This window comes from Hirundo rustica, chromosome 13 (assembly GCF_015227805.2).
Source record: "Hirundo rustica isolate bHirRus1 chromosome 13, bHirRus1.pri.v3, whole genome shotgun sequence".
In the NCBI taxonomy this organism is placed as follows: Eukaryota; Metazoa; Chordata; class Aves; order Passeriformes; family Hirundinidae; genus Hirundo; species Hirundo rustica.
Window position 1 is genome coordinate 17,853,135 of NC_053462.1, and position 22,844 is coordinate 17,875,978.

Sequence of the window (22,844 nt, forward strand, 5' to 3'; positions counted from 1 at the left end):
ACAGTCAGTGTGGAGGGAAATGCCTGACAGATTCAGTCTTTCGATCCCTCAGTTGATGAGGACACAAGAGGGAGGTTCAGCTCTTGTGAAGAGCAGACACACCTCTAATTAATGAAGGAGACCATTCTCCAAATGGGAGATGCTCCCAAAAGATGCTCTGACTTAGACAAACGGAGACTTCACTGAATCACAGGATGGTTTGAGTTGGAAGGGACCATAAACATCATCTCATTCCAATCCCCTTCCTTGGCAGAGACACCTTTCACTATCCCAGGGTGCTCCAAGCCTGTCCAACCTGGCCTTGGACACTTCCTCCCCACTTGGGGCAGCCACAGCTTCTTTGAAGAACGTGCGCCAGGGCCTCCCCACCCTCACAGGGGAGAATTTCTTCCTAATATTCAATCTAAATCTACCCTCTTTCAGCTTAAAGCCATTCCCACCTTCTCCTATCACTGCACACCCTCGCAAAAAGTCCCCCTCCGGCCTCCCTTTAGGTACTTCCATGTTCCCCCTGAGGGTGAAGCCTGGATGAAAGACGCCTGCCGTTTGGGAGTTGCATTATTTATTTTTCCAAGGTGTATGTGATGCTTTCTGGAGCCCATTCTCCGCCTGCTAACCGAGTGATTGGCACACCAGCACCAATTATGGAGCCCCCTTAAAACGTGCCAGGCGATATGAATATGCAACAACACGAACGCCTTTCTTTTGTAAGTAGCAAGTAGAAAGAAAGTAACAACTTTCTAATGTTGATCATTTAGGTCTTTTGTGAATTCTTTGTATTGTGTCATAGTAGCCTTCCACTTTTTAGACACATGGGTCTCCTGCTCCTGCGGACACTGGGCACTGTGGATTAGCATATTTAGAGTACATTGCAACAGTTGACTATTCAGTGTGTGAAGTGGTGAAATTTACTCTATTATTTCTAAACACTTACGGGAACGGTGCTCCTGTCAACCAGTCAGCCATCTATTGCAAGCTTCTGTGTCCAATAAGTTACCAATTAATTGGCTCCTACAATTGTTGTATAGTTTACTTCTTGAATGGCACCCTCTTTAGTAATTTCCTTCCCATTGTGCGGCCCTTTCTGACAACTTCTGTATAACACTATCAGATAATCACTGTCCTTTCTTTCTCGCCTCACTTTTCTGTATCTCTCTAAATAGTTTATTATTCTGCTTTGGTACCTTTTATGGAGGCCAGCTCAGTGGCCTGTCAGTTAAAGGGTAAGGATACATTAAAATCGTCGTTCATTCAAAAGGCTTTGCAGTAAGTGCCCGGGATATTCATTTGTGCACACATATAGGTCCAAGCCTGAAGTGCGTAGCTGTGAAAGGAAAAGCCCTATCTTCCCTGAACAAACCCTTAATGATTTTACATCTCTCTCAGAGCCTGCTCTCTAATGAATGTTGACATTTCATGCACGGTGAGACACAGGAATTCTGTTTGTGGTCAGGGGCTACAACATATTCCCAAAGAAATTAAATTCAAAATTGATTGTGTGACACTCAAAAACTGGCCCAGAATTTGAATGATTTCCTTCAAGTGAAATATAGCTGCCTTTCCCACTGAAAACCAGCCAGGTTTTAGCAAAGCCAAAGCAAGAAGTGCAAATGGTGTTTATGGCTTGCTTTCCCCTGTACCAGAAAGCTGTGAAAGCAAAATTGTTCTTTTGCTCCTTTTTGACAGAAAAAATGCCACAATGTCAAAACTGTGAGCAAAGGGGCTCAGAGAGAGTTTCCAAAAAGGCAACGTGCCCTGTGCAAAGCCCCAGCACAAACAGCAATGCCACAGCTCTTCCTTACTTCTACAAGGCAAGAAAGATGCTCACACAGATTTGGCTTTTTTGCTTAAATTAAGCCATCCCTATTGCTAAATCACTGCATCTCTTTAAAACTTTGTGTCTATGGATGTTTTTGTTTCTGCACATGGATTAAAAGTGATTTTTTTCCTAAGCTGAGTTAGTTATCTCTAGGAGGAGCTTCAGGAAGACCTTCTCTTGGAGGAAGCCAGAGATGACAGATACTGTGAGGGCCTCCCTGTCCAGCACAAACCCCTCTCCTTTCTCGTGATCACACAGACAAGGAGAGATGAAAGCGCTTCCAAAATGGCTACAAAGAGATGACAAAGCCTCCAAGTTATCAGAGAGCCCGTGCACCGCGTCGCTGTCAGGATCACTGTCACCTTAAATGAGACCTTGTGATGCTTTGGACAGGAAACATTCCTGCTGAAGGGGAGGGAAAATAACAGGGTCTGCTTCCCATTCAGTAGCTCTGGTTCTGCTGCTGTGCTGCAAAGCAGCATGGAGAGGGTATTTATTTTTGGTGGAAGGCAATGCTGAGCTCAGACCATCCAGACAAACATCACACGGTGCTATTACATCTTCATTATTGCACTGCGCTATAGAGACAAGTGTTTTGAAGAAGGTAATAAGCACTTATAATTAAGGCAATTATAAAGTAGTTTATTATAGTTGAGCACTAACATAGAGCTGCCTTGTGTCCAAGAGAACCAAACCAGTCATACAGAGCATCTGGGGAATTTTTAAAACAGCATCAATCTGATGCTTATGGCTCTGGAGACAAAAATACCGGTTAGTGGCATACAAAGGCTGATTTTACAAGCCACTAGAGGATGCAAGGAGTGAAAACACGTTAAAAATGTGCAACTGATATTGGATGCAAGTCCTCATTCCCTGGCAGGCAGCGCTGGAACTGGAAGTCACCCTGCCCAGGAGCTGACCCTGAGCTTTGGAGAGCCATGGGGGTGAAGTCCCACATCCAGCACAGCAGCACGAGACTGAATTATCCCTGTTTGTGCTTCACAGCCACCTCAGGAGACACGGGGAGATGAGCATCTCAAAAATGACATGACCTCGAGGACCATAAGATCTCAGGAAATCCTACTGAACCTAACCCCATTGTGCACACAGGCAGAGTTACAAGCTCTGGGAGATAAAATCCATCAGCACAGGTTTCTGTAGGGCAATGGAAGTCTTGCTCTGAGCAAAACAGTTTCTAAGCTATCATCACAAAGTTAGAATCTAAAATAAACCTTAGAGGAACACAGCCCTTTGCTCTTCCTCGCTTGCATGATGCCATCAGATTGTCTCTGGTTTCCATGCTGATTTAAAAACATATCACGGACCCCAGCAGCAAGCATTTGTTTTTTTCAGGGCTTCAGACACACAACTTTAAACACTCTCTCCCCCTTAAAATTGTTTTAAAACTCTCTGAACAGGCAGCAAATTTCTTTCAAGTCTGTTTTTATGTGAACGATGTGTTTGCGTATGATTTTGCTTCTCTAGGCCAACAGTGGTGATGTTTTTGATGCAGCAGAAGAAGATGCTGTCACTTGAGAAAAGATAAAATTATCACCTTTCATGAAACATCTACAGGTTTAACCAACCCACTTCTCTAACAGCTGAAAACAGAATGTTGGCAGAGAGAAAAAACAAAGTGTAGACATGAGGATAAAAAGCACTTCAAGCCTACAATTACCTTCTGTGGGAAGGGAGAGGGTGAATCAGTTGTTGTATAAAACAGTCAGGGGCACCCACCTATTTCCTACCTGATGGCTATGGAGAGGAGGAGGAGGAGGAAATCCCAGTGACCCCAGGGCTTACCGAGGCGGCTCCAGGAGACGATGGGCCGCGGGTTGCCGGTGGCGATGCACTCCAGCACCGCTGTCTGGTGCACGGTCAGCGTCAGGTTCTCCGGGCCCACGAGAATCATGGGGTCCTTGTACACGGTGGAGTGGGAGCCTGCAACGACAGCAGCATCGTCAGAAGGCTTCTGATTCCCTCTTGTTCAAAGGGAACATCAGGCACCCTCTAAGTACATCTCCTCTAAGTGCATATCGTCTTTCATCAGGAACTGTAGTGACAGGAGAAGGAGCAATGAGTTCAAACTGGAAGAGGGGAAATTTAGGTTAGGTATTTGGTAGAGATTCTTCCCTGTTAGGGTGGTGAGGCCCTGGCACAGGCTGCCCAGAGGAATTGTGGATTCCATCCCTGGAAGTGTTCAAGGCCAGGCTGGACAGGACTCAGAGCAACCTGCTCTAGGGGAAGGTGTCTCTGTGCATGGCAGGGGGTGGAATGAGATGATCTTCAAGGATCCTTCCAACCCAAACCATTCCAGGACTCAAAATCACATGGCTGGTGTAACCCTCAATAAATCTGAGATGCACGTGAAACAAAAGGAGCAGAAGTGTTTGTGTGACAGTCATGCCAAGCATTTTTAAAGTGTGCCTTGATTATTCCTGGGGAAAAACCCTGAACCAATGATCCAGCCCCAAACAGGCCCTGTTAACATTTGGATATCAGCAGCATAGAGAAGGAACTGCACTGTGAACGCAAAGAGAAGATGTGCATATAAGGAAATATATGGTATTAGGTATATATACAAGGTACATAAAGAAAACACAACATGTAAGAGAGCAGGAATGCAAATAAATGAAGGAGTTGCTTTATCTTTCAGCATTTCAAGCCATAAAGTAATCCATAGAGACCACAGTGCCTAACTCTGTCTCTGTGAGCTGTCTCTCTTGCTGCTGGTGTCACTTGCTCCAAAAGACCTCACCTGGGACAAGGAGTGATGAAGGCAACAATCCCTGACTTCTGCTGAGGAGCTTTCTGAGAGGAAACTCCCCTGACTACTGCACCCCACATTTTCCTACCATTTTCCTGAAGGGAGAGGATGCATCCCATTTCACTGATATACCTGTGACATTTGCTGCTCATGATACAATCACTAATTCTTAATTTGCACTATAGTAGCACCAAGTGGCAGCAACAAAGAATAAAACCCATCGTGCAAGATGGATGTACAGACCCATAATAGAACAAAATCCTGGCACAAGGACCCTGAACACCAGACAGGCACGAGAAAGGCAAAAGAAAACACATTTCACTAGACAGAATGATCGCATGGGACAAAAACATCATCCTGTGTTATGTATACCACAGCTGAACTCACATCTCCTGAGTCCCTAAAAAGTGCCTTGTCCCTGGGCCAAATGTCCCTACAGCCTTTAGTCTCATCTGTTGGAAGCAGAAGAGGAGGAAACTCAAGAGACATTCTCAGTTTTCCATCAGTAAACAGGAACTGAAAATCTCTGCATTCATCTTTCTCCCCATCTCTGATGAGAGCTGGGTTATATGCCAGAAATGCCGAGGTCAAAGCGGTGTTTAAGGAATTCCATCAATCTTACAGCTGCTGGCAAAAAAAGCTCAGTACACCTGCAAAGAGAAATACTTGGGCTGGTCATCTGCCCCCAAGCAGGAGTGGGGCACAGGGAGGGCTGGGGAGCACACAGGGACCTTCCCATCGCGACCAGCCCACGCTGACTCCTGCACTTGGACTTTGCAATGTTCAAAAAGCTCGTCACAGAGAAGTGATCCACCGAAACCTATCTACAGGGTCTTTTCTGAAGAAAATTTCTCTCTGCATTTTTGAGTGTTACCCTTTCACAGTAGCTCAGGGGCTGGAATCAGGGCATAGCAGGGGGATTCCACAGTGGTCCAAGGGCAAGCAGATATCAGAGCAGCTCGTTTATTAATTGTTCCTACGGGGGCTAAGCAGGGAGCGATAAAGCGACTCCAAGCTTGTGTGTAAATGGGCAAAATCCAAGAAAAATCACCGTGTCAGTGTGACTTAAGAGCTGACTTTCTCACTAAGTGCATTTCACTGCAAGCCATAAAATGCAGATTTTTTGATGAGAACCAGAATGCACAATAAATTCATATGACCGGCTGGTTAACCCCAAGAGATCTGAAAAACAATACCTTCCCCTCAGTACCTCGGAGTGCCTTTAAAACCCATGTAGATTTATTGTTCTGAATCACAATACTAAATGTTCACGCTTAGAATAATACGGTATTATCAGCGTATTATATAGCGATTTCAATATTTCAAAACACTGAGAAATGAAATGAATTGTCCAAGGTCACCCAAGAATATCACCAAAGAGAGCCAAGCTCAAAGCAGAATTTATGAAACACCCTACTTTGACAATAAAATATTTAAAAATCACATTCTTTGATTTCTACTCTGAGTCTTCAATACACATTCAGGTTTTTGAGCGTGGATTCAGCTCCCTGAGTTTGAGCAAATGCTGTCCAACCCTGGAAGTGGCATTTCCATCACTGCTCACCTTCTCCTTAAAGGCCATGGAATGGTCCCATAGCTTTGCTGCTGAGCCCACCACTCACAGCAGTGACAGCTCCAGGGCCAGCAGGGACTGGGACACAGCAGGGACACTGCAGTCAGAGGCCAGCACCACACAAAGGGACCAACCTTGTCCCAGCATCAAGGAGGAGGTTCCCTTCCTCAATCAGACCAGCCCTTTGATGCAGGGTCAGGAAGGAAGGAGTGACAAAATGAGGGACTCGTGGCAGGAGAGTGTTGCTGGAGCTCAACAGGGTTCAGGGCAGCGCAGGGATTTATTCTGAAAGGGCTCTAATGATGCCCCTGGTCCCCAGGGACTCCACCAGGAGCAGTCACAAGTGAGGATGGGGAAGTCCCCAGCACTGCCAGCAGTGACAGGCACTCCAGCAGGGACAGGAGCATCGCCTGACAGATCTTGATCAAAAGGACAGCAGCAGAGAGAGCTGCAGCTCGCACTGGAAAGGTGTCAGTGCAGAGAGGCAGGCAGCCCCTCGGGAGCAGCTCTGCTGAGCAGGCACTTGAAAATAATCAATCAGCAGGACTGGAAGACATCTCTGTGCTGCTCACTGCAGGCAGCCCCATCAGCACTGCCAGGGAGAGGAGGGAGAGCACTGCAAGCAGGCTTCTTCACCCCCACAGGCAGCCACCCTCCTCCTCCTCCTCTCCTGCCGGGTTGTGGCAATGCCCTGCAGGGCACAGGCTCCAGAGCCCATTCTCACCCTCTCCCTCCTCCCTCCCCAGCCAGGGCTTGGACTGGACACCTCATTGAGGCAGACCTGATGCTTCTTTGCTGGTGAAGCAATGGCTAAAGCTGCTGCCCTGCAAGGAAAGTGTGAGCCCCCCTGCCATCATGAAAAGCAGAGAGACAATTCCCTTCACCACGACACAAGAGAGAGGTGATACAAAATATTTGCAAGAATTCTGCTTACCCCATCATGCCTAATGCCATGTGAACAGCAGCAATCATGTTAGCTCAGTATTTACTGACACAACACCCGCAGCAGCAAAGCAATGCCCCGTGCACCTCTGCGGCTCACCACAGCCTCTGCTGCTGTGCCAAAGCCCAGGGTTCACATGCCAACACACACCTGCTGTCCTGATCTAACAGATAATTGTGTGCTCTTAGCAAACACCCCAGAGCATAAACCTTTTCCAGGGAGGTTTAACCCAGTGCAATGCGTTTTCCATGCAAATGTCCAGTTACAGAAGTGCAGGCACTGAAGCATGGTCCAAATCCCACAACAAACACTTACACACGGTGCCTGTATTCATCATCTGACTGCTTTAAGGAGGAGAAAAAACCACAAATGTTTCACAGACAGGAAACCAGGAAAATATCCATCTGCAACAAGGGATAGTCAGATGAGAAGAACTAGAGCTTTCTGCCCTGCGAGAGAGAAATAGTAACTCAGGCCAGTAAACTGACACAAAGGACATCACCACATCGATAATTTACTGTTCTCTTTTCTCTCCATGTGGCTACTGTTCGCATAGATCAAGCAAACAGATAAGTAACAGGCACCCAAAGCTCCCAGGTCTTTCAGAACCAGTTATCCTGCTTTCTTTCCCCGTCACAGTTGATACACACAGCATCACTCTTCCCTCGGCTTCACCCCATTTCACATGTGCTGCTTTTTTACAGTCAGCAGAGGCTAATCTGACACTTGGTACAGGTGTTAAGTCTCTGCTCCAGAACCACTGGCCAGGCAGTGTTTTGGAGGGTGATGGGAAGCTGTGAGATGAGACTGTATGCTGGAAAACCTCCAGCTCCTGGGTACCAGCAATTACATGTATATGATGAGAGGAGGATCGCAGGTCCAGGGAAAGACCTTTGGCTGCATGTAAGAGCTCAGAAACACCCACTCAACCATCCCTGGGCAGACTTCCCTCGCCTGTTATCTCCAAAGATGCAATCTCCATTTCCACAGGGAATCTGGGATGTCCTGCACCACAGGGGATCTTAACAAACAGCAATCCAGAACAAGGAAGGTGTTATGGCTGGACAGAGGAATGCCTCTCAGTGTGTTAGCCTGAAGCTCTCTTAAACTGTCCTGGTCCAGAACAGCAGTGGGAGGAAGGCAGGAAGGCAGCCAGGGCAGCGTAGATGGCACTGACCTGACACGGTGAGTCGGGCCTCCCGGCTGAACTTCACGTTAGCAATGTTGGTGGCAACGCAGTGAAAGATCCCGCTGTCTTCTGCCCTCAGTCCCGTTATCTGGAGAACCCCCTTGGGAAGCAGCGTGTACCTGTGGGAGGAGAAAACAGAATGAAAAGCTTTCAAAGCAAACCTGTGACAGCAGGCTGGCTCCCTGCATCCCAGTGCAGAGCTGCCAATACCACCAAGGTGTCAACAGCCCTTTAGGCAGAGCCCACACCTGCTTCTGCATCAGTTCTTACTTTTTTTTGGATACATGAGCCTCTGGTCTTTTTTTACAGGGGAGTAAAAGAAAATAATTTATCTCCTGACGCATCCTTGAGAAATGGTGATTTTTGTTAGAAGACCACAAAATAGATGCTTCCTTTTTAACCTGTGAAAAAGCTCTGGCAGTGCATTTGCATGTGAAGGCAGCTGACACTGTGGTTATCCCACATGAGTGGGAATTATCACCCATCAGCTGAAGCACAGTGACCATGGACAGGCATCAGAAACCCGTGCTCCATGCTCCCCACTCCAGGCCCAGGACTCAAATTCATACAACCTTAAAACCTCAGATGCACGAAAAGGTATGTTTAAAATAAATATTGAGCAGGCAAACGTAAACATCAATAAATACTTGATATCTTTAAAACATAGGCACATTTAAATCATGCGTGCATACACACATATATGTACACATACATTACAGGTTGCTTGGCAACCACTTGTTTAAATTGGCTGGTAGTAAGTCATTACACTGTGATGAGCTAATAACCCATTTCCGTCCGGAAGATGAAGAACACCTTTCTCCATATCAGCATATGGTTAAGTGCCTATAACCTGCTCCCTGCGCCGGGCTCCTAACGTGGGGCTCCGTGTCGGTGGCAGCGTGACGGCAATCAGTTTTACACGGCCCGAAGTTGATTGCAATCTCTCTGGGACTTTAAAATGCCCATTGTTTTGGATGAATTATACTACAAGAAGCCTTCATTTTTGTTAACAATCTGCCCACAGCATTAGAAGATTCAATTCCAAAGCTATTATTCTGCCTTCAAAGCCTCCAAGTGCAAGACTCGGCATACAAATTCATATACACTTTATACCCAGAAATGCACCAAGCGTGATTAATGCAGAAATCCAATTCAGTTAGAGAAGCAACTCTCATCACCCAGGCTCTGGTGTCAGAGATTAATCTACTGAGCTGACAATAAAAAACTTCCCCAGTAACATTACTCCTACACAAAGCTAAATCTCCTCAAAACCAGGACACAAATGTAGGGAAACTGTTCCTAGGCCACACCCTCCAGGGCTTGGGCAAACTCCCTTCCCCAAGGAGAAGCAGCAGGAACAAGCACAGCTTGGACTTTTCTGGGTTGGAGAAAAGTCTTGGCTTCCCAGTCTTGGAGTTCTTCAGTCTTGGGGTTCCTCAGTCCTGGGGTTCCCCCAGCCTTGGAGAAAAGAAGTCCTTGGAGAAAAGGTCACATTTAAATCCCTGCAACATTTCTAACCATCTCCACAACTGTGTTCCTGGGCTCAAATGGAAAGGATCAATGATGCATGAAGGACTTCAGGGGAACGTCACCTGTCCTGTAACATCTCACTGGGATGCCGTAAGGCATCCAGCACAGTTCTCCACCCCTTAGTTCTGTTTATGCCACCTCGGATCACATCCCCGGTTCAGCACCCGTATGAGTAAGAAGCCTTCAGAGAACATCAAGTTTAACAAATCCACCCTGCGCTGGGCTAAAAAAAACTCAGCTGAAAAATGCAAGGAAAAACAAAACCCGACAGTTGCAGTTTTCCACAGCAGATTTGGGCCTCTTGGGTCCTTCTACTGTAAGTTCACTGCCACTCTGAGAAGGTCAGGCATTGTTCCAGCCCTCGTGTTTTCTCCTGCCTCCAAAGAACCCAACCGCATTCTGCTGCAGAACTGACACTTTTAAGAATAGGGACTTTCAGGAAAATATTTACAGCTTCCTGGTTTCGCCTATTCCCAAGGCAGGGCCGCCAATCCGTGCTCGAGGTGAGCTGTGAGCGATTGTCTCCCACCGCTGGTTGTGCGGCTCCCGAGCTACAGCTGGGGCTGCCGGCACCGGGCACGCGTTTCCTGCCACCTGTCCCGCGCCGCGCCGAGCATCAAACCGTGATGAGGGACGTTTCCGACGCGAGGGGAGCAGCCTGTCAAACACAGGAAGCGGCGACGTGCCGCTCCAGGTCTAGGCTGGGAAGGGAGGCAGCTGGAGTTTCTCTTTAGGAGATTGTTTGGGAACTGGCAGCTCAGGGTGCTGTGGGAAGCTCTCTGCAGAGCTCTCCAGGTGCCACACATGAGGCAGTCCACCTGGGAATAGCAGCCACAGTGTAATTCAGCACTTGCAGGAGTCCAGGACCCATATGCAAGATCCTAAGTCATGGATCTGTCTCAGAAAGAGTTAAACAAAATGGAGCCATGGAGGGATGAAGGATGCCAAAGCTACCCAGCTCGTTAAGGCTTGCTGGGCAGTTCTCTGTGCTGGAAAATAAACCTGGAGCAAGGTTGATCAGAGACAGTCAGTGCAAGCCCCTGAAAATCAGCTAATAGCTTTATTTAACTCCCCTGGGAAATGCCAGTACCCCTACAAGGTGTTTGGCCAAAAGGAGAACCAAACCAGAAAAGCCACAACACACTAAACGAAATAGTCTTCCATGGTGGAAACACTGGTCAAGACCCATAGCCAAGGTTAGCTGTGTCTGAGCACAACTGTGAAAGCAAAGGAAAGTCTGGCCATTTTTTCCCACCTGGAGAGAAGCCAGGTGGCTTGGACATGTCCTACCTTTCGTTGTCTGTGTTGACTGGCATGCTGTTCTTGTGCCATAGGATGACTGGCTCAGGCAAGCCGTGGATCTGGCACTGGAATCTCGCCACACCGCCCTCCTCCACCACTGCATTCTGAGGGTGGATGTGGAAGTCAGACATTGCTGGAAGACAAAAAGAGAGACAAAATTATTCACATGTGAAGAAAGATCCAACAACTGATGTCAGCAACTTCACATGACCTAGAAATACACCCTCATTTCCTACAGAATGCAAATGGGGCTGTAATGTAATGTAAGAGCAGAAGGCCAGCTTGCAGCCTAACCTTCTGCATGGAAAAACAAGACTAGTGGAAAATTCTTGGCATCCCACGTGCCTCTGGACATTGAACTGATTGGCTCAACCAGAACAGGAGACTTTGCTCCAAAACCCTCATGGTCCTCGGCGAGGTCTGCGGGGGCAGTGAAAAACACAGACACTGCACTGGCACTTGTCAGAGGTCATTCCCAATAGCTTGAGCAATCTTTGGATCCTAGTCCACATCAAAAGAGATGGATTCTTTCTGTTGCCATCAATGTCAACATTTGGGGAGCAAAAGGATTCAGCCAAGAGAAAGAGCAGCTGCCAAGAGCTCAGCAAAGTGAGGGTTTTGGGGCTGGGACCCCCTGACAGAAAATGATGAACCCCAGCATGCCCACAAAGGGTGAATACAGACCAGCCTGTTCCAGCAAGCCACAGCTGTAACCACTGTACAGAAACACTCTGGCACACTGTTAGAGCTACATAAATAATACCGTAATTATTACTATTAATTAATTGGAAGGTGCTGCCTGTTGACTCCGCAATAAACATATTCAAAGCTTATAAACATCCCAGTGGTTATTGAGCTCATGACTCATTTAAAGCGCTGCATCCACAGGAAGGTCTCTTGCATTACCATACAAAACAAACTCCAAGAGAATCCCCTGCTCCACCGACCCAGCCCGATGACACCCCTCTCCAGCAAGAAAGCCTCGTCCCCTTCAACATGCATCAAGTGCAATGACTGTGGGTCTGCTAAGGAACAAGCTGCCTATGTGTCAGGGCAGCTTAATCATTCATCTGCAAATTGCAGTTGGGCTCAGGCAGATGGGAGATGGCCATTAGCAATCATACATTAAATATGTGTTGCATTAACCTGCGCTGCTCCCGCAACCACCGCTCGCAACCCGCTGATGGCAGATTTGTTAAGCTGATGGAGTAACACGGAGCAAAGCCCCAGCACAGTCGTAGGGCTGGGAAGGTTTTGTAGGTATGAGGGTGGGATGGGCAGCCAACTCCACGTCGGGAGCCAGACCGGGGAGCGGCTACGCAATGTTCCAGCCAGATGGGGACACACCAGCACAAGGTGAAAGGTCACGGAAAACTGTATTTCTCTTTTCCAAGATAAAAGCCAATGCAATTATCCTCTCTGGTATATGATAGAGCCCAATGGTACAATGGTAATTTACCCAATTCATATGGGTTTAGCCTTGAAATGAGACTGATCATGGTCCAGAGCATTCAGACATGGAAAGGAGCCCAAAGGCTGCTAGGAAGTCTCCCACACCAGGTGATGCCCCTTCCAAAGTGGCAAGGGATGCTTCAAAAGATGGGGGAATCCATGGGTGCCTGCAGCAGGAAAGCTCAAGGGAGCCTGCAGAATATTTCAAGGCTGAAGACCCAGACCAGGGTGAGCATTTTTGCAAAGCCAAAGCTTATGGACCCTCACCAAGAAATTAATCCAAGATTTACAGAGGATGATACAAAGCTCTCTAAGAAAATTTTTTAAAAAGCAGGCAAATGCCTCCAGGAAAATTCCTTTCAAATGTACAGATGCTCAGCACTGAGTTTTTTTGGTGGCTGACAGGGTTGATAAAAGAGGGAGGTGTGAATAAGAACAGCCCCGGCACAGACTTCGCTCTGCCGGCTGCAGAATTCATCGCCATTCCTTTATTTCAATAATATCACCTCTTATAGGTAAAACTGCAGCAATAACCTCTACTCTTAAAGACACCAGTATTAATATTTATCATGAATAAAACATGGCAAGTTATAAATAATTCAGTTATGAGGATGTTAAGTAAAATATTACTCTTCAACGACACTATAATGTGGCTTTGAAGCACAGTTTTATGTTAAATGCCTAGGAAACACTGTGACCCTTGCCAAGACCAGCTGGTTTGCAGAAGATGCATTAAAAATTCATGCACTGAGCTACAAAATGCTATTTTTAAAACAGGTTTACGAGTTTATTTACAGTTGCAGAGACAAAAGACTTTTGGAGCATCTCCTGTAAAACAGCAACAAAACTTCAATGTGTGTGATTACCGGGTTTTCAGCCTGGGAATAAATCACCGGGGAGAAAGAGAGGAGAGGGATAGGAGCTCAACTGCTACACAGGGCATTGCCTAGAGGGGCTAAATCTCTGCTGACCCATGTGAGGGTTTTATATACGTCCCAACTGACTGTAACAAACTCATGCAGCAGAGTGCTTGCTCCTGTTTGTCACATGTCTTCCCGTGGCAAGCAGCAGGAGCCCGTTACCAGCCGGGCGCTTTTGTTCCAGCCGCCAAGGAGAAGAGCTGCACGTCAGCCCGGGTGGGGCTGGCCAGCAGCCAGGGAGCTGCAGCTCATTTCTATGCTAATGGCCATAATAATTTTAAAAATAAATACATGCAATCACAATATTCACCCGCAAGCTCCTAAGAGGGGAGGCACTCACTAATCCATCTGCCAGCGGTCTCTGCCATCCAGCAATGCGACATCCATGTGCCCATGGAGGGACTGGTGCTGCCCCAGGCCTTTTTTACCATCATCGGAGGGGCAAGTGCCACCCTCTCCCATTAAACTTCCCTCTGCCATCTCATTGTGTCATCAAGCCATAAAAATAACATAAATCACATGCACACTCATTGCTCCACATTAATGCTCCAAGCTGTGATGTCTCAGTGCTTCTGCTATCATCCCACCTGGATTTTGGCTGTGGTACACAACAACTGCCACAGGGCAGGGAAAGACAAAACTGAGGCTCACAGCAGACAGGGAATGGTCCTGGCAGCCCTTTGACGCTGCAGGCATGGAGGAGCCTTTTCCAAAGCACATTTGCCAAGCCTAGATTCAGATTGAATGCTGACTGAATACAGGCACACGGACACGTGAAGCAGAGGAGTTACTCTTCTTCTCTCCTTCCCTTGTGTTATATAACCAAGGACCTCAACTAGGATGATGCTGGATCACAGGTGAGGCTCTTCCATAAAGAAACCGCCATGCTTGGGATTGCCCACCACTTAACCCCCACTGGGATGCAGTCCCTGAAGGCATGTCCCATGGACACAGGTGAGCAGCAATGCTTATCCTCATCCATATTCATGAAGGATTCATTCTGGGGTCTCCTCTAATCAAATCATAAGCACTTTCTCCATCCCAACAGGCCTGGTGGAAAGGCCAATGGAATAAAAATGAAAATAGCTATCGAGTGAAATTTTCTCTACTCCATAAAAAACTAAATTGAAACCATTAGTGGCCAATCCTTTTTTTGCTCAGTGCAGCATTAGTGCTAAGCCAGAGATTGACCTAGATTTGATATAGAAAAAGAAAACATTAACTTGGTATGTCAAAGCAAATCCCAGGCCTTTCGAGTCATTAAAACACAAACATTGTGCAGGCACAAGGAGAGGAGGAAGACTTGAAAGGTTCAATGCCAAACACGGTATTAGGAGAGCATTTGGGAAGGTCAGCTAGTTCTGCAATCAAATTGCCTTTTGATTTTAAATTACTTAAAGGGAGACCCAGGCTGGCTCTGACACAAGGTGATGCTGGGCAGGAGTGAGCATCCACATCACCACGGATGCCACGCAGCCCACAAATAGCAGTGCACAAGTGAAGATCCTTTCTCCACATTTCTGCCACCAACCTGTTAAATTCAGACCTTTTCCAATGAAGGCATGTGGTTAAAATGTCCCACAGTTAACACAGTATAAGGAACAAGAGTTTTATGGGATGTGTCTCCAGTATCTGGGCCTCCAGACTCTCCTGCCAAGGAGGGTGGGCTTTGTTACATCTGTTACAACTGAGGAAGGTGAAATCTGGGAGGAAAATTATTTGCCAAGTGCAGAGAACAAGACGCGGACAAGCTGAGTCCTTCCAAGATCAGCTCCATTCCAATGACAGTGAGCTGCTGATTTTTACACTGAATTTCTCTACTCACTAATAAAATTGAATTCCTCCTCAGGTCAGCCAAAGCCAGAGTTGTTTTTAAAACACAATGAACACCATGCCAATCAGTGCCAAACTTGAACCACTCAAATCAGGCTGAGAGCTGCAGCAGAACCAACCTTCAATATCTGTGAGATTCACGAAGCACCCAACTCCTTTTCCTGAAATCCACCAGTGCCAAGGCAAGAAGAGGGATTAAATTTTCGATTCCCTTGTGGCTTAAGAGACCTTCACCACTAAGTCAGCAACCTGCCAGGGAACATTCTCAAAGAAGTCAGCAGGTGAAGGCTCTGCAGACTCAGGTCCCTTATTTGTCCCCTCCACACTCTGGAAATGGAGGATTTGCCAATGAGAAGGAGCCGGCACAAAAGATGGGGGGCGCGTGGACACCACAAATCCCATCCTCTCCTCTCTTCCCCCTGCCTTCAAACAGCAACGCCTGCCCAAGCCTTTAAGAAAAAGACACTGAATCTTCTTTCTATACTTTTTTTTTTTTTTTTTAAGATGCACTTTTATGAAGCTAAAAAACAAGCCCACGGCAGGCCAGCCCGGTGGCTACTCCAGCTGCAGAGCAGCCTCTGCGCCTGCGAGCCGGCCCTGCGTGTCTAATGACGCTATTGTGCGAGGTTGTTGCTGAACTGCCATGAGCCCAATTTTGAATGCAAGTTGCTTTGTGCATAGTGAAGCGTGAACAACAGCGCCGCCCATTTATCTATTTAATTCTCCAGGAGTAGCAGGAGCGGGGCCCTTTGCTCACATCTAAAGGGAAGAAAAATCGCCTTTCTCTCAGCTTTGGAAAGGGAGGGAAATATTAAACAGCAGCCGTGCTTCTCCTAGCACAGAGGAAAATCCTTTCTGCCCCTGTCCACTAATCATAGCAGGGAAAATCCCAAACCTATTGTCCATGCTGAGCCTCAGAGCTCCAAAGAATATGGGCTGCAAGACTCAGGAGAGTTTGAAGCAAGGAAGACATTTTTAGAGGAATGGAGTTTGTTTAGGAGGAACCAAAATACCAGGTGAGATAAAAGAGGGAGGATGACCCACCTCAGTCTGTGCAGAGGTACAGGGAAATGGTCACATTTTATCTGAAATATCTGCAAACAAGTGCTTATTCCTCTTTTGCTTTGGCTGTTGTTTTCTTCCCCTGGAGCTAACAGGATGGCTCAGAGCATGAATGGAGGACGGTCCAGGCTCTGTTCTCTCTGCATTTTGCATCCTCATCTCTCTTGTTTTCACCCACAATCAAAGCTGACTGGAAGAATTTAAAACAGGCTGAGAAGACAGCACATCATATAGACTTTTCTGGTTGAGGAACAAAGTCTCCACCTGGCTTGTTTTTTTCTCCTGTCCCAAGCTTCTGGGACAGGGATGAAAGGGAGACAACAGAGATAATGCTTCACAGTGGGACACAGCAGCTGCCCACGGGAGGGAACATGCAACAGATATTTTACAAGAAGAGTAGGGGGAAAACATACTACCTCATGACTCAAGTCAACAAGGAGGCAAATTTTTGTCTGGTCTGGAACTGTGACTCCTCAGCTCTTTGCATAACACATGAAGTGGCTGTGAGCCAACTCCAGGTCACCTCCCCACTGCATCGCAATGAACAGCCCTGATGGACACTATTGACACATGATTTATTGTTGGGTTTGCTGCTTTCAGAAGCAGAAAAAACACAGAGCCCTGTAGGGGCTGCTTCCACGTAGGGATGATAAACATCCTGTGAAAGTAACGAACACATCTTCACTGCGTGCAGAGGAGTGGTCAGAGGGAACACCCTCAGGAGCCCCTGCTTGCTCTACCTGCCCTGCACAAGCCAAGGAACCAGGCTGTGAGGAGGATGATGGATTCTTCCTGGAAAGGTCCCTGTAGGGTGGCACCTGGGAACCCTCTGAATGCCTGCACTGCCGCTCCACTCCTCTTCCTGAGGCTTGACTGAATGTGCTGCTCATCGCCAGCACACCCAGCCTCTCCTGCACACTCACAGGCGCCTCCAAACCCATATTCCAGTCATAGAGAACATTTAGGACATTCACGGTACTTATTATAGCTCACTAATTGGAAAATTAACTATACCACCATCAGTTGTTGATGTAGGGGTACTCTCCTGTGGGCAGGAAAGATTTTTGACTGGACAAATGCAGCCTCTGCACCACACATGGAAATGAACAGGGGCCCTATGGCCCAAGGACTGTTTTATACTGCAGTACCTCACAATTTCTATAAAACTCATAAAATGCTGCACCTCTGGAGAGAGACTGTCCTCACACTGTCCCAGTACAGCACGCTGGGGAGCGTCCCCAACATTCAACAGCCCATCACCCCGTCTGTCTTAACTTAGGGGAGCAGAGAGCACCAGGGCAGCTGCCAATGCCAGAGGAAACCCTTGAGGGCATCTGGCCTTTGCCACGCTCTCCCTCAGGCAGCAGCATGACCCAAATGCTGCCTGCTGAGACCAAGACCTCACAGAATGTGGCTGCAGCCAGCAATCATCCCAGCCTGGAAGCAAGAGCAGGGAGTCTCCTTGCATCGGTGCAAACACCCTCTCTGAGGTGCAGTGAGCAACCAGGGCTGTCTGGGCACCCTCACACCTTTCCTATAGAGCTATTGGTTATTTTAAGGGCAGGCACAAAGTGCCACCCACGGTCACAAGCAAAATCCAACATCATCCCACCCTTGAGTACCACTCTACCCATGAGGCAATGCTGCTCCTTATAAACCACTTTGAAAGATGCATCTTGGCAATCCCATGGATCGAATTTCTCACTTTCCTCCATGCTCAGAGCACATGGCAGCATCCCATCATGTTACCTGCTATGTTGAGCAGCACAGCAGACAACCCAGAGTGGTTATTCATCTTCCAGCACCCTCTTGTTTTGCAGGGAGATTGACTAATAAACAGCCCCTCTAGCACTCTCCAATTGGTTTCAGGGAGAGAAGAAGTTTCTGGCAAAGAGGGAGGCATTGCTGGGAGAGACCTTTATCAGGGAGCTCTATTGCAGTAATTTTTCAAGATGAAATTGCTCTCTGCCTCTGACAGCATTTAGTGTATCCTGAGGCGACCATTTGTGAAGCCAAACCTGTGGTCCTGCTGCCCTGCTGCTGGAGGGAAAGGGGAGTATTAAATGTCATAAACAACTCTTAATTTGCCTGGGCGGACTGCACATGGGGCTGGTGATTCTGCAGTGCAGGAAGGGGTTATCTGGCAACTGCACAGGGCTCCAGCACCACGGGTGGTGTTGGGCAGGCAGCAGTGGCTGCTGCGACACCTGCACAGAGGTACAACTCACCACGAAGGGCTCCCGTGTTTTTGAGTACACCACAACATACGAGGCTCCCCCACCCCAAAGCAGGGCTCCCCTCCAGCATCACAAGATGTCCCCTCCCATTGCATTCACAGCAATGGCTTCTTCAGGACTCTCCTCTGAAGCACACATTCGCTCTTTGCAAAATAGTGATGATTTATCTCACTAAAGTGCCCCGGCAGACCCCTGAAGAAATGAGAAAATGAAGGGCAAGCTGTCCACAAGCCTCTGGGAAAGGTTGGCTCAGCGAGGGCAGAGCGAGGCGTGCAGTACGCTGCCAGCAGGCAGGTCTCTCCTGCCAGATTCCCATCCAGAGCTCCACGTGTTTTTCCTACTCCGACACACACAATTAAGACAAATTACATAGTTACCATTTTGATTTGTTGCACAATACCGATGTTTTCCATCCCTCTCCCAAATATTGATGGAGATAGTAAAAGAGGAAGCTCCCACACAGCTGGTTTTGGCCCTGGACCACTTCGTTTGCAGCCAACTCCTTCCAATATCGAGCGCGGGTGGACGAGCAATCCTGCTTTTCATCAGCTCGGAGAGGCAGCGAGCCAAGCGAGCACGAGGTGTTATCCTCAGCAGCCCTCACAACACCTCTGGGCAGAAACATCGCTGCTCAGACCTCCCTGAGCAAAGTCAGCAGCTTCCCTGCTTTTCTGTACTCGCCAACGAGCGCACACTTTGTTTCGGCATCTCCGGAGGCACTGATGGAATCCGTAAAGGTGAAGGCAAGGAAGCTTTTCATCACGACTGCCCACGGAAATGCCATCAGCCTCGCCTTCAGACAGGGAGCTGTCCTGATTTACAGGCTAATGAATTTTAAATGAGATGCATTTTTTAATTTTTTGTTGTCAGCCCCCATTTTTCTGCCAGCAATCATTCCAGTAATAGCTTTAAATTTTCAGCATCTGTTTTTACCAGCTCTCTTGTAATTAGTTTACTAATGTATTTCACTGCGCCTTTGTTATTTTCAGAGAATTACTTCATTCCCAGCTATCAGAGATAGTGCACTTCAGTCTATAAGGAGTTTGGCCTTTGTTCCCCCGTGGTTATTCACATGGGGGAAGATGGCTCAGTGAATGACAAGCCTTTCTATCACTACACGTTCTCCATTTAATGTCTTTATACTGGCTCATTAATTACCACAGAAAACTCCTTTCCAAATGGAACCTGTGATTTATAGAAGACGTGGGCAAGGTGCCATTTTTATCAGGCTGACAGCAAACAGCACCAGTGCTGGCAACTCGCTCTTCATTTTCCCTCCTGCTGCAGCAGGGTCAGCCCTGCTGAGGTGGGAGCTTTGCCTGGGCAAAGGAGCTCACTGAGTGCTCAGTGCTGCTGAGCCATGGACATCGTGCTACTCCTCTCGGCTGGGATGGCCAAACCCAGGGAAAACTGAGCTACAGCCCCTTCTGACAGCTGCACAGATTGAGACATTCCCCTGGGCAGCAGCTGGGGAGTGCCTGGAAGAGGTGAAACTGCCTCTAAGGTGATCTCTTTCCCAAATCCGGTGGTTCAAGGGGTGGCAGTGCATGCAACAAAGCATCTCATAGGTCTTGGCAAAAACCCAAGCCCAGCGTGGAGACTTTGGCTTACATGATGATTTGGGCAGTCAGAGACGATGGGCTCTGTGGCACCCAGAGGCACCTCTCTGCCATGTCCCATCACACAGCAGGCCTGAGTCCCAGCTGCATCCCTCAGACTCCGAAGCATTACAGACTTGCAAACCTCCTAACACATGGGGTCCAGGCAGGGGGAAGAGCTGCCCAAAGACACAAGGCAAAGGCTCCCTGTGGACCCAAGGCAGCCAGAGCAGGGGGGAAAGGCGGCTGTGGAAGTACCCCAAACAAGGGTCTCTCTGTCCAGCGGAAATTAACTTTAAATCCTTCAGAACAGTATGTCTTTCACCACGTCCATACTCTGCCGAGAATGATAAACTACTCCCCTTCTTTATTAAGGAAAGAAACAGAAGTGGAAATGGTGCGCACGATAACCCAAGAAGTTATTTAAATAGAAAAATAATCACGAAAGGCTGGATTCCCACAGAGGAGCTGCCTCACATCACAGAAAGGGAAATACTCAGCATCCCCTGTGCACAGGGAGAGGAGAGATCACAGGACCACAGCACTGAGCCAGAGCAAGCGGGGCACAGGGTTAGCATTGCAAAGAATGCCCCTAAATCTCTTTTCTGTTCATTTTAACTCTGAATTTCACTCAAACACAGGTGATTTTTCTAAATGCTGAAAGCTGCTCTGTTCCTATCCCTTGGTGTTGAGCACAGAAATCATGCTTCGATGTTGCCCAGTCCAGATTGAAGGGGATAATGTCAAAGATGTAAGAAGGACTCAACTGTTGTGATCCTGAGAAAATCCAGGTTCCTCCCAGGTCTGCTTTTCCTCCTAGCAGCAGCTAAGCCGTTAGCTGTCATCTCATCCCTGTGGCTGAGTTACTATATAAATTCCTGTTCGCTCCTTGGCAATAGCAACAGCTTCCTATTTTGCTGGCAGCAATCCAGGGGAAATTCAAGCTGAATTACAGCCATTCTTCAGAAAATAGGCCAAATCCACGAAAGCAGGACACATGACCGCAGACGTAGAGCTCGTCCTTTTTTCTATTTATTTCGCGGCGAGAAGCCCCGTTGGCTGAAAATAGCTTATCTCTGGAAGTCCCCCTTTCCGTTCAGGGCTGCTGCTCCTGGCTGCCAGCCAAACCATTACCACCTCAAAGAGAAAGTTCATAGCTCCGGCGTATCGGCCCCACGGTACAGGACGTGCGGTTTGATGTTTTCACCGATTTCTCTCTGGGGGCTCGGAGGAGATGGGGATTGTATTTCTGCGCACGAGCCAACGAGTGTTAACTCCTTTCCTGTGCCTCTACTGGGATGGGTGCACTTGGGGCTGTACCCCAGCATCGCTTGTCAGAGTAGACACAGCAGTGAGTATACACGTATGTGGAGACACGACAGGAATAAATTGTTCCCTGTGAGGGTGGTGAGGCCCTGGCACAGGCTGCCCAGAGAAGCTGTGGATGTCCCACCCCTGGAAGCGTTCAAGGCCAGGTTGCACAGGGCTTGAAGCAATCTGGTCTGGTGCAAGGTGTTCCTGACCATGGCAGGGGGTTGGAAGTAGATGATTTTTAAATTCCCTTCCAACCAAACCCTGTCTAGGGTTCAGTGATTTTATGATACAATACGAGGGTGGTAGCAAAGGTTGGACTCTGTGAGCCAGGGTTCCTACAGACACCCACTTCCACAACAAGGTGACAGCTTCCATTTCATGCCAGATCCACATGAAGAAGCCACTATATCCCAAAGCACCTCTGCCCCCACAGCAAACCCCTTCTCCTCCCTCTGTACCCCACAGCATCTTAAATACGCCTGGGAGACACATCACCATCCTGGCAGACAAACACAAGTAAGGATACAAGAGAATGGTTAAAGATAAGAAGGATGTGTAAGGTGGTGACACAGAGGAAGGAAGTGATAGCAAAGTTACAAACCACCAATCTTACCATCTTTATTTTCCTCAGACCATCACTGAATCCGAGGAGCAGTGATGCATTCCAGAAAACACAGTTCTCAAGGGAGGACTGACTTCTTGTTGATAAGAAGCAGGGAGGCTTATCTCCCAAACCCACTGTGACACCTCACCCTGGGCACAGCTTATCAAATTAAACTCATTACCTTTGAGGACTCATTTTAAAGAGGTGGCAGGAGAAAAGTCATGGGTCAAAGGAGGCAACGCTGCTGTCACCCTGCAGCGCCACTCCTGGATCAGCGCATCCTTTCCAGGACGTGCTGAGCGTGGTGGCTGGTGGGACAACACTGCCTGGGAAACCACCACCAGCACTGAACCATCCCAGAGCACCATGTCAAGGAAAGAAAGTGACAGAAAGAGGGGATGCACTGATTGCCTGTGAGGTCATCACAGGGCTCTCTGGTTTACTGTGCTACAGCCACACCACGCAGGGCTGTGCTCGCTGGGTGGGATCCCTGATAGGAGATGCTTTACAGGAGCAGGTTTCCATATGGTAGAAAAAGAACCTGACCATGCCCATGGGAGGGCCACGATGGTGATCTGCCATCACCCAACCTCGGTACTGTGTCACAGCCACATACAGAACTTTGCGTATGTATCTCTTACTGCCACACAGAAATAACCAAGTCCTTTCTGTATGGAATTTTTAAAATGAGCAGTCAAGCA

At 47.9% G+C, this 22,844-nt stretch overlaps 1 protein-coding gene across 1 annotated transcript in view; it reads right to left on the bottom strand.

Annotated features, from left to right (window-relative positions):
* Positions 1-22,844, bottom strand: part of IGDCC3 (immunoglobulin superfamily DCC subclass member 3) — a 95,123-nt gene that overhangs the window by 27,387 nt on the left and 44,892 nt on the right. The window contains exons 3-5 of the mRNA XM_040077349.2: positions 11,112-11,256; positions 8,280-8,410; positions 3,623-3,760 (exon numbers count right to left, since the gene is read on the bottom strand). Of these exons, the coding sequence (XP_039933283.1) occupies positions 3,623-3,760; positions 8,280-8,410; positions 11,112-11,256 (414 nt within the window). The remainder of the gene's footprint in view (positions 1-3,622; positions 3,761-8,279; positions 8,411-11,111; positions 11,257-22,844) is intronic.